Source organism: Poecilia formosa, unplaced genomic scaffold, assembly GCF_000485575.1.
Source record: "Poecilia formosa unplaced genomic scaffold, Poecilia_formosa-5.1.2 Scaffold138, whole genome shotgun sequence".
In the NCBI taxonomy this organism is placed as follows: domain Eukaryota; kingdom Metazoa; phylum Chordata; class Actinopteri; order Cyprinodontiformes; family Poeciliidae; genus Poecilia; species Poecilia formosa.
This window is the reverse complement of record NW_006800077.1, coordinates 990,995-1,002,406: the sequence shown is the minus strand read 5'-3', so window position 1 is coordinate 1,002,406 and position 11,412 is coordinate 990,995. Positions and strand designations below refer to the sequence as shown.

At 38.0% G+C, this 11,412-nt stretch overlaps 1 protein-coding gene across 2 annotated transcripts; it reads right to left on the bottom strand.

Moving 5' to 3' along the window:
* Positions 1–313: 313 nt before the first annotated feature.
* Positions 314–11,042, bottom strand: serpine2 (serpin peptidase inhibitor, clade E (nexin, plasminogen activator inhibitor type 1), member 2). Of its 2 annotated transcripts, none has more exons than XM_016676647.1 (9): positions 11,003–11,042; positions 6,875–7,153; positions 6,548–6,775; positions 4,817–5,014; positions 1,811–2,006; positions 1,633–1,730; positions 1,168–1,254; positions 971–1,054; positions 314–875 (listed from the first exon to the last, which is right to left on the bottom strand). In XM_016676647.1, exons 1-9 carry the CDS (start codon positions 11,025–11,027, stop codon positions 838–840), a joined length of 1,233 nt encoding a protein of 410 aa, XP_016532133.1. In that variant the 5' UTR covers positions 11,028–11,042; the 3' UTR covers positions 314–837. The 2 variants fall into 2 exon arrangements, with proteins under 2 accessions (XP_016532133.1, XP_007562649.1); XM_007562587.2 differs by lacking the exon at positions 11,003–11,042 and adding an exon at positions 9,876–10,155.
* Positions 11,043–11,412: the final 370 nt, after the last annotated feature.

The window sequence follows — 11,412 nt, the reverse complement described above, 5'->3', positions numbered from 1 at the left end:
ACATCAGATTGTACTACTTCAAGAGTGTCTATCGTACTGAAAGAGTCAGTAAGAGTTTACACTGTGAATACTTTCTCAGTGAATCAGAGATGCTATGCTTCTCCGTTTGAGAAGCAGAGTTTTCTTTTAGGCTTCTCTAACAAGAGTTTCTCTTATTCAATTTGCTTTGGTTCAGTACAGATGTGATTGATTCCCAATTTGATCCTCCAACTATTTTTGCATAAATTAACACCATCGGTCAACAGTCAAGAAAAATAATCATTATGCCCTTTTCCAACAAAAATGTTTTACCACAATAACAGCAAGGCACAAATTAGTGACGTTATAAATTTATGTAGTTTAATTTTGTTTCCACGTGTGAAAGAACAGATCTTCTCGGTAAGGAGAAAACAACTTTTAATGTAGGCAATAATGCACTCTAAGTCTTGATGGCATCACCATAACGGAAGAGGGAAACGGGCAAACCGGAGTTACATGACTCGAGATAGAAAAGTTTAAACTGAAACAGAGACACCATAAATAAAAAGATCATCATACTCCAGAGTTAAGAAATTACACATGTGACATTTAAAGTCTTTTAAAAAAAAGTGATAAAGCCAAAAAAAGTACACCAAAAAATTAAAACAGCAGGAAAACTTAGTCTGCAAAAACATGTTGGAAGGCATGTTATGCGTTGCAGAAAAATCAACATAAAAAGCAATATTTAAGACAAATATATGTCCACATTGTTCATAAGTCAACAGCCACAGCACATCTGTGTGCTTGTGTGTTCATGCATGACAGTGTGTAAGCATATCAGGTGCTGCTAGATGAGCCAACAGGAACTGAAGGTGAGCTTCATGGTTGGTTGATCTGACCCATAAACAGGATGGTCCCTGCAAACAGAAATAAAGACGGTTCACAAATATCAGATACTGCTAATGCAAATCTAAAATGCACTCATCTATGTTTTGCGAATAAAACTGCATACCTGTTGGGTTATGTCTGATGAGGAACAGAAAAGGTCTGTCCACAGTCACCCAAGGGGGAGAGGAGCGAGCCATCAAGATAGCAGCTAAACACACACCACAACAACTCAGATTAGTGGGGCGTATAAACAAATACTGGGGATAAACCACGCAGATTTATGTCCGATCAGGAAAAAAAAAAACAATTAGGTATACTTACTGGTGGTAGATGCTGCCTTCGTCCCTTCTTCATTTACAATGATTTTGGATTTCTGCAGAGCCTTGGAGACGTACACCGGCTCGGTACCTGGGAGAACAGCAGCAGTTCATCTTACCTCAAAATAATGACTTCCTGTACGACAGTTTTTACTTCAAGCCACAAGATGGCAGTAGCGCAAAAGTTTCAATCCAATTCTTTTTGAAAAAAAAAAAAAAGAGAAAAAAAAATCTATATAGCACCACGTGGTGGCACTACAACCTTTTATTCAAAGTTGCATTTCCTGAGGCCCACCCTGATTCAGTTTTTACACTGAGCGGTGAGACTATTTCAACTTCTTACTGGCTCTCAGCAGTGATTAGGCAACATTTCTCCTCAGGTTTTTACACTTACTCATACCTAAATCAACCTGCTTCAAACACATTCATCCAACTAGTGTGTATGCATCACCGTCGGGTTTTCACTCACTGAGGTGTGTGAAGTCGGCCGCATCCTGACTGAACATGTCTGCTATTCCCAACGCAGAGAGAGGAGCTTTCAAGTCTACCTCTACATCTGCAGAAAACCTGCAAACAAACAGAACCATGCAGTTGTTCATTTCACCAAAAGCCACAGCTACGTGTGTGCATTTGTGTTTAGGACTTACTTTGGAATGAGCAGGCGGACTTTCCTCATGTGCATGAGCTTGGCCCAGCTCTGCACAGTGGCTGTGCTGATGTGTGGAATGACGCTGGACAGAGGCGTGTCCTCAGCGGGGACGGCGATCAGCATGCTGATGGTGTTGCCATGGTAAGGCAGTTCAATCACCCGGTATTTGACCCCCTGGGGAGTGGTGGCCATTCCTAAGAATATAAGAAGGTTTAGAAGTTAGCTTGAAGAGATTACAAACAAACAAACACAGAATACTGGTATATCATACTTAACATAAAGCTTTCTCCAATCGAATACTATCAATTAAAAGGAAGGGAATTAAATTGTCAATAGCAATTCTTTCCCTCTTTACGTCTACATTTATTTAGAGCGCTGGAAAAATTCTCGCAATTAAGATTAGATGGGGTTGAGGGGGGAAAAAATCTGTGGAATCCAGAGATAAGAAAGACCGTAAATGAGACGTAGGAACCGGGAAAAAGATCCAAAATTAACTTAGCGGCACAGACCCAGCAAAGTCACACTGGGGGACTAAAAAGAGAGAATGACGTGGAAGAACAGAGACTCTTTTCACAAGAGGCCAACTTTAAAATACCTCTAAGAGGTAATCAGGGTGTGAGTCACCAAGACATTGAGGGAAATTTTGAACCTTTAGCCTCATTTTTGCTTATTTTTAAAGCTCAAACGGGCATTCATTTGTCAATGAAAAATAACTCGCTAGTGGCCCAGTAGAAGACCGAAGACTGTCTGGCTATTACCACAGCACAGATTGACTGATTGATCTTTAAACTATTTCGAGAGTTCCAGCAAAGAATCCCTTCAAAAGAAAAGAAAAAAAAAACAACAAAAAAACACACACACCTTCACTTATTTCTAAATCAAGGTTTTTCATTTAATTCCTTTTTACTTCCATTTCATAAATTGATCCTCCTGTCCCAAAACATTGCTCAGTTTTTTTTTTTTTTTTAAATATGTCATTTTTAAATCTGCTGTCTAAGTATTTTCTCTTGTTTGTTGAAGCAGTTGTGATTTTTATCTTGAAAGATGCTATAGAAAGTTTTACTTGTGGAGGACAAATGGTCATAAAGAGGCACAAATCTAAGCAGCATCAAAGATGTTTATTGTTGGAGATAAAGTCGTCATAAAAAATATAAAGGGAACGAAAACAAGTGAGGAAAAAATGTGAATTAATTTAATATACTGAACTCGCAAAATTTCCCAATGTCAGGAACCTTCATCTGTTTCCATTAATTTTGGTTCCGACTCCCGTTCTGGCCAGCTGACTCCTATGACACGATAATACATCCTACATACATCATCATCCTAGCTGCTATAAAAATGGGAGCTCCGAATGTCCAGCAGAGAATTACATCCATCTTCCAGTGTTCTTATAAAAATTGACCTTTTTCAACTTTAAAACCTGCGCTTCAACAAACACCACCACCTAAAATATGCAAGTAGGGAGTTTTCTCACTTCCAGGCTCAGCTAGCTTAAAAGTTCAGAAATTGAAAATAAATCAGTATCTGATTTATTGTGTTCATTTGATAAACTATAGCGGGTCAACACCTTAACCCAGGTGTTAACGCCATTGAAGTTAAACTTCCAGTTTTGCTCTGACTGATTTTCTGATTTCTGCTAAACTCTAGTCCTTTTCTCTCTTTATATACACACACTCACGATTATAGAAAAGGAAGTATATTTCTACTGTAAACAGGGCTAATAAGAGCTTCCAATGATTTATGATGAGAATAACAATTTACATTTTAAATGTTTAATCTTCTTGAGTTAGAAAACCGCCAAGAGCTGGGGAATGCATCCAACATGTGACAATGTTGAGATATTTTTAGTTTGTATTTATAAATGTCAGCATCTCAAGCAACAAAAATTAAGAGGATATATTAATATGGGCTCAAAAGGGCATTAAAAGGTTGCTTATGCCACAAGCTCAGATTTAGGAGTCAAAACTGCAAACTATTTTTTATGAAATGAGATTCTAAAATTATAAAAGCAAATATAAACAGCTAGGAAGTGACAAACATGCATCTTCTTTTGTGCCCTCTCCTTTTAATTGTATAAATTACTCTGTCCTTCTACTTCAGCTATTCACCATTGATGAGCCATCAAAACAAACATTGAAGTTTGGTGTTGTAAAGGCTTGCAGGGGTTTTCAGGGGCCCTGAAAACCCCTGTAAAGGTGCTGAATGTTGTTTCTACAGCAGAAATGACGGAATCTTGTGCTTTACAGCTGAACATGGCCTCAGTTTATTACAGTCGCTGGATGAGAATCTATCCCCCGCACTCACTGTGCCACCACAGCTCTGACATGTCTAAATATAGTTGACTGACTCGTGCATCATTGCATTTCACACAAAACTAAAAACATCCTGTGCATGTAACACGTCTGAGCCTGCAATGCTTTACAACTATCCACAATCTGGACCACGAATCACATCCTGACTGTTATTCCACCACAAGAATAAAATTAATATAGTAGAAAATAATTAAATTAGCAAATCTGAAGTGTACAGTCGAACTTGCAAGGTACCAAGATCGGGCTTCAAAAATAAAAGGCCACTTTTTCCCCCCACTCCAAGTTGATATTAAAATAATTTAATGTTTCAGGACTAGGGCTAATGCAATTAATCGGATTAATCATGATTAATTTTTGAAATCATCAAATAATCTAGGAACTGATTAACAGGAATATAGAGACTTTAAAAAAAATACCATTTGCTAAAAGAACAACTTCTTGTTTAGCTTAATTATGCCAAAAATGTACAAAAATATGAATTTTGCATTAAAGATGTTTTTTAAAACAAAAACCTTCTTTGCCTTGAAATTCAGTCTCCCCAGAACTCCTAAAATGGCCATTTATGTCTGGTTCACATTATTAAAAACAAAACAACAACAACAAAAAAACACGACTGTTGGGCACATTCGCAGTGTGTTTGCATGTCATCCTTTCATAATGAACTCCAGCTGCTTCTAAGCATGCTCACTCACCTAAGTTAAAGATGGACAGCTGGGACATCATTGACACTTTGTATACATTTCCATCACCGCCAGTGAACGACCTCATCTTCGTGTTGTTGGGCTGGAAACCCGACTTCCACGAGCCTTTGAAGTAGATGGAGTTGAGAGCGACCAGACGGGTCAGAGTCGAATCCAGCATGTCCGCTTTGATCAGGTTGGTGATGTGGCCTGCCCAAATACACAATGGTAAAAGAACAAAGATTGATAAAAGAAGAAAAAAAAAACCACTGTTTTGTATTCAAATCATGTTGGAAAAGGAAGTGATACTGCAAACTCATAGGAGAAAAGGTTTGCCGAGTGGCTTGTGAATTATAGTCCAGAGATGATAAATGAAGGCAGAACAATAAGAGGCATGAGTGATACTTGGAAGACCTTTTCATTGCTGAAATGTTAGATCAGTACTGTTAAAAACTAGTGTTGTAACTACCAGCCTTTCTAGACAGGAAAAAAAACTTATTGGGTTCAAAGGAATTAAACTTGAGCAATATTTTTGCAAAAGATCCTGTTTTTTTTTGTTTGTTTGTTGTGTTTTTGTTTTTTTTCACAAATAAAGGTTTCCTAAATCACACACTGTTTTAAAGGATGCAAATCAAAAACATGTGGTTGAGAATCTTTGTTTTTCTGAATATGATGTTCACTTTCTGTTTGAGACAAAAAAAAAAAAACAGGATTCAAACTGCTTTGAGGGCCAACAGCCTCCGCATGGACAACTAAACTGCAGCCCAGGTCTCCAATTAACAGAATCATCCAGTTCAGGTTTAACTGGTCTAAAGATTTTAGATCTCGAAACAGAGATCATCAACTACAGTTTTAGAGTCATCTTTTTAAAGAGCTGTTGGATATCCTTTATAATTAGCAGGAGAAAAAGCTATGAAGGAAATGGTAACGCTTATCAAAGTGTTTTAACATCAATTAAATATGATCCATTATTAGACCTTCTTTAAACCACATATGACATGTTGCCATTATGATTTTACATCAGTGGTTGCTTCTTGGATTATTTTATAATCCAATATTAGCAGACAGCTCAGCAATTTTAGTGGACTATGTCAATCCAACAGAGCTACTAATGAACTACTTCCTTTCTCATTTCAAAATGAGAGTCTTAAACAAAAAAGGGTGCCACGCCTACAGGAAACTAAGGCTGAAATGAAGAATATGTTTGATCATGATTAATTGATTATTGGAATAATCTGCAACTCATTTAGTAATTGAATTATAAACTAAAAAGAACACATCCACAGCAGTAAATAAGCCCAAACTGTGAGAATCTATATAAAAATTTTGCATTTCAGAAATAAAAAAAATTAAAAAATCTGTGCAATAATGTTCTACCCAGAACTACTCAAGTAGCATAGCTTTAGCTTCACCCGTTTTGTTTATTTGCATCTCTTAACGCATTTCTAATATTATAAAAAAAGTTTTAAGGGTTTACAAAAAAAAAAAAAATCATTAGAACGGCAATCATTTTTATAAGATTTGTCAATTAATCCTCAGAATAATCCATAGATTACTAAAATAAGAATTAGTTGCCGCCCTAAAAACAAACTTTACTCTAATAGGAAATATTGTAATGCATTGAAACTACAAATTCAAATTAGATCTGTAACAAAAAGCAACAAATCTTAAACATAATCTACACAACTGAGTCTTCAAAAAAAATCTGTATAGAGGACTCTACCAACCGAGCACGACCCCTACCTTTGGTCTTATTCCTGACCCACTGATTGATATAATCAGCTGCTGCAGTGGGGTTGCTGAAGTCCAGGCTCCGGCTCTCACACTGGAAGTTTGCTTTATTGGTGGCCATAAAGGTCTCCTCCATTGGGAAACCGTTCTGGCTGAACATGCCGTTGGTAATCTGCACAAGGTCCTGGTTTGACTTGGAAGTCAGGTTTTTGTGCAGCTTCTTCAACATCTTATAAGGACCTGTGCACAACAAGTGTATTTAATCTTTGGATTGATATTAAATAATAGCGATTTCAGATCATAAAGGACTCAACACCAAATTCCTCTGTCCCTCCACACCGTTTTTCTTGTATCGCAGTGCACTGATGATTTGCTTCCTCGTTTCCCCCTGGGCTCCGGGCAGCAGCATGCCGAGGATCGAAGCCACTCCATGGGGTGAAAGCACCACGTTCTCTAGAGGCTTTGAGCGGACTACTTGCTGGAACACCTGTATGCCCAGATCGGAGCCACGTTCGCCATACGAGGGGGCTGCGGACAGCACACCCTCATGGGCGCAAAGGGTCACCAGTGCATACAGGCAAAGGAAGGAGACGTGCTTCATTTTGATCTCAGAAGCACCTTGAAAGAGAGAAATAAAAGCAATGAAAGAGGTTATTTGATTATGCTGCTCCTCATAGAACAAACATGAATCTACCACAACTTGCATTCCTCAAAGTCTCCATGGCCACTCATTCCTTTCACATAACTCACTCCGGTTTTCTTGGTAATAGTTAATTATCGCAAGCGCTCCTGGTCATCCTTTGAGGAGCAAAACCTTTTATTTAGCACAGATGAATCAGAGTGATGAGAACAGACCCACATTAAAAGGTTTTCTGTTTTACTAGGCTACACTAAATCTTTAGGGCCATCTTAGGAAATCTGTTTCAGCCTGCTCCACTGATCAAAGCAAAGTAAATATGGTCACAAGAGCTAGACTTAATGCCTGCCGGTGATGAGCAATGAAAGGACGCTCAGCTTTACTGCAAATATTGCTGCTTGTCTTGTGTAACACCTACATGTAATAACATGATTGGCTTGTTTGCCTTTTAGATGATAATTTATCTTTCCTCTAGGAAAACACTAAATGATGCCCCCTTAAATGGACACCTTTAATGGGAAACTCAAGATCAGGGTCAGCCCCAAAAGTAATAAAAATAAGCTGCTGCTGCTTTGAGCCCCTAAACCAGTTCAGTGTTTCCAAGAGTGCTTGAAGTTTCACTCAAAACAGGTTGACGAATGCATATTTAGAGCATGATATTGATCGATTGAGATAAAAAAAAAAAGAAAGAAAATCTATTGATTAGATGGAAACGCTGCAAAAGGACAACTTAAAATACAGCTATCTCATAATGTCTGCTGGTTGTGTCTGAACTGTGATCATATGTCATGGCTGTGTGTAAAACATGCCCAGACATCCCAAATGAAGCAGTTTGTTTTCCAATAGTTTTTCTAAGAGACTCACCATACATGACGTTTTCAAGTGATATTTACCAGGAAATATGGTGACTAGACCGCTTCGTCATGAAAAACCTATTGCGTCACAGTCAGCTTGAGGCAGCCAGTGTAGTCTACTTAGTACTGACGTCCCATGTCATTTTCCCACTCTCTCCAAACTGTTGAATACTAAAAATCTGATCTACACGAACGGATTTACACCTAAAGTTGTTTTATTCAACCCTTTTGAAGAGTCCATTTGTGTCTCATGAAATATGCAGGATTTAGAAATGATGTCAATATTCTAGAAATATCAGAATCACGCAAGAGTCTACTTACTCTAAAGCAGGGGTGGGCAACTCTAGGCCTCGAGGGCCGGTCTCCAACTTTTAGATGCATTTCAACTTCAACACACCTGAGTCAAATAATGAGGTAGTTAGCAGGACTCTGGAGAACCTGACTGCACTTAGGAGGTGCAGTTAAGATTCAGCTGTTGGATTCAAGTGTGTTGGACCAGGGATACATCTAAAAGTTGCAGGACGCCGGCCCTCGAGGACCAGGATTGCCCACCCCTGCTCTAAAGGGAAACCACACAGGACTGATGTTTACAATCAGATATGCTAACAATGCTGAACGCAATAACCAATACAAAAGGCTAAAGATGCTTTAAAAAACACCATCTGTCATTTTCTCTTTTTTAGAATAAGGAAATTCTGTTTCCATCCAGTCATTTAACACCTTCTACTCCCACAGTGTGACATCGCCTCTGCTCCCAATATAAATAATGACCAACTGCAGAAAGACTTTTTATAAGACTCATACACAGCTACAGTACATTATTGAATGCCTTAATAATCTAAGCTGCATGTAATGGATCATTTTCCACTCAAATATCATCTCAGACTACAGTTATTTAATTGATCATGTAGAAAAATGAAGACTTTGTAAGATGGTGAACTTTTCAGATTTTGAGGTGTTAAAAAATAATGAAGATGCAAGCCATTTTATTAAGGAGTAAAAATATGTTGTGACTTTAGCTGAGTTTTTTCTTTTAGTTTCAGAGTTAGATTGTTCTTATTTAAGAGATTGTAAATCATTTTTTGAAAACAATATTTACAAGAACCCTTTTATTTTTAAGACATTCATGTTTTGTAATCAGTAGACAATTAGGAACTTCAAAGTTCTTAAAGAGAAATGACATTTAGTTAAACTTTGTATCAACATATCAGATCTTTATAGATTGGTGATTTGGAAAAAACACCAGATCAGCGCTAATTTAGAAAATACTAAACATGTATAAGATCAATCATTATAAGAGCAGTTATGTGTAAGGCTCTGGCAGGGAAGTTACCTGGAAGAAGTGGGGACCCAAATGAATTCCTGCTTAGGGCCCTATAAAAGCTGGGACCGACCCTGCTAATTTCTCAGAAAAATTGGATTTGCTCCAGTAAAAATAACCTATTTTATTACAAAGGCTAACAATTTACCCTGACCATCCTGCAAGGCATTAATTAAAACAATGCGTGAGAACAGCAAGGGGGTCGAAGAAGCTACTCAAGAGGAGGAGCCCACTTTCTCTTTGAACAATAACAATTCAAGTCACGTCTATAGGCAACTGTTTGCTTTAACAAAAAAAAAAAAAACACACAAAAAAAGGCCTTTGTGGGTTGGTGTTAAAACAAATAGCTGATCGATGCAAAATGCAGACTGAAATCACAGAAAATTAGCATATCAAAAGTCAAGAAAAAAAAGTGAGAAGTTAACTTTGTACGCCCACTTTAGCTTAAAGCAACACAGCAGCACATATGATATATTCTATATCCTTTACAATTTCAAGAGGGCAAAGTTAACAAACGGTTCTCCTTACCTTCCGTGTGACGTTTTCGTTCTTCGACTTATCCCCCAGGTGATACTGCAACCTTATATCGGTCCGTTACTAACTTAAGTCCAATCGAGAAACGACGGTTCGACCGTAATATAACGTAAGAAACAACGTGCGTTTATTCCCGCTAACCTGAACACTACAACTGAGCTCACCGTTGCTTTGAAAGAGGAATTTATTGGACTGAGCTCCGCCTTCTGGTCAAACAACCGAGCACGGAGTGGGAGCGGCGCTCTCGCTTATTGCGTCAAACGACGAGTTATATTACCACTACTTCCTCTAGACCTCCAAAATAAAAGCACGTTCATACTGCGTTCCATGGAAGTTAAATGTTCGGATTCCAAGTAGGAAAAGTTACTCCCATAATCGTGTAAGAAGAATAAACAGTATGATGAAGACTACGAATTAAACCAGTCAAATCAGGGATACATTTGTGGAGAATTAACAGATTACAAAACAATACACAAAGCTGAACATCTGACAGAGACTTCCTTACTCCTGCTGATCCATTATTTAATGTAGCTAAAGGTGAACCTCAAAAAATCCAAAAGGTGCATAATGTCATCTTTCAATTTTATGAATACCTTGATCATCCGACAGTCTATTTGCAAGCAGGCCTGAGTAAATTCCACACCCAGACCATCGGCATCTGCCAACTCTGTTATTCACCTGATAGGAATAGTGATTCAGTTCCAGTATTTGTGTTATCTTGTATTCACTTTTAAATTTTTTCTGTCAGTGAGCATAAAACAGATTTCAAGAGGACAAAGTAACTTTTCTTGGTCGAGAAGGAATGTGCTTTAAAACATCACTTTTGCAGCAACTGTGTGTAAAAAAAAACCTAAGAATCCAGTTTTACAACATGAGGCACCAGTACAGGGGCTTAGTCCAAGCTAAAAATGTTGGACTAAACGTTGTGTCTGGCTGGGATGAATTAAAAACAAACAATGCAGAGCAGAGTTGGGTCAGCATGTCTGTGTTTTGGATAAATCTCAGGAGATGGCCAGAACAAACAATAAACATGCCCGGTATGATAACCGTGCCTTGCTAGGCTTTCGCAATATCCTATTTGAAACAATGAGGCAAAGGCAAAAGTAGGGAACAGTGCATACCGATCCGGTCTTTGCAACAAATCATGGTCCTGATGGCGATAGAACACTTCCAAAAAGCATAAAAGACTATCTTTTTCTTGTTTTGATGGTTATGGTTTACAGAAAATGAAAACCCAAAATTCAGCGTATCTGAAAATTTGCATACTGTGACAAACATAATAAATGGAAACACATTATGTCTCACCTTAATCAGCAAATTAACTCAAACACCTGCAACGATTTCATGACCCTTTAAACAGTCTCTGACTCTGGGTCAATCGGTTAGACATTCATGGGTGAACACTGCTGATACGGCACCCTTTACAAGGACAGTAAACCACACAAGGTCATTGCTGAAGAAGCTGGTTGTTCACAGAGTTCTGCAAACAAAAATATTAACAGAAAATTGAGTGGAAGAAGAAAAAAAGAGT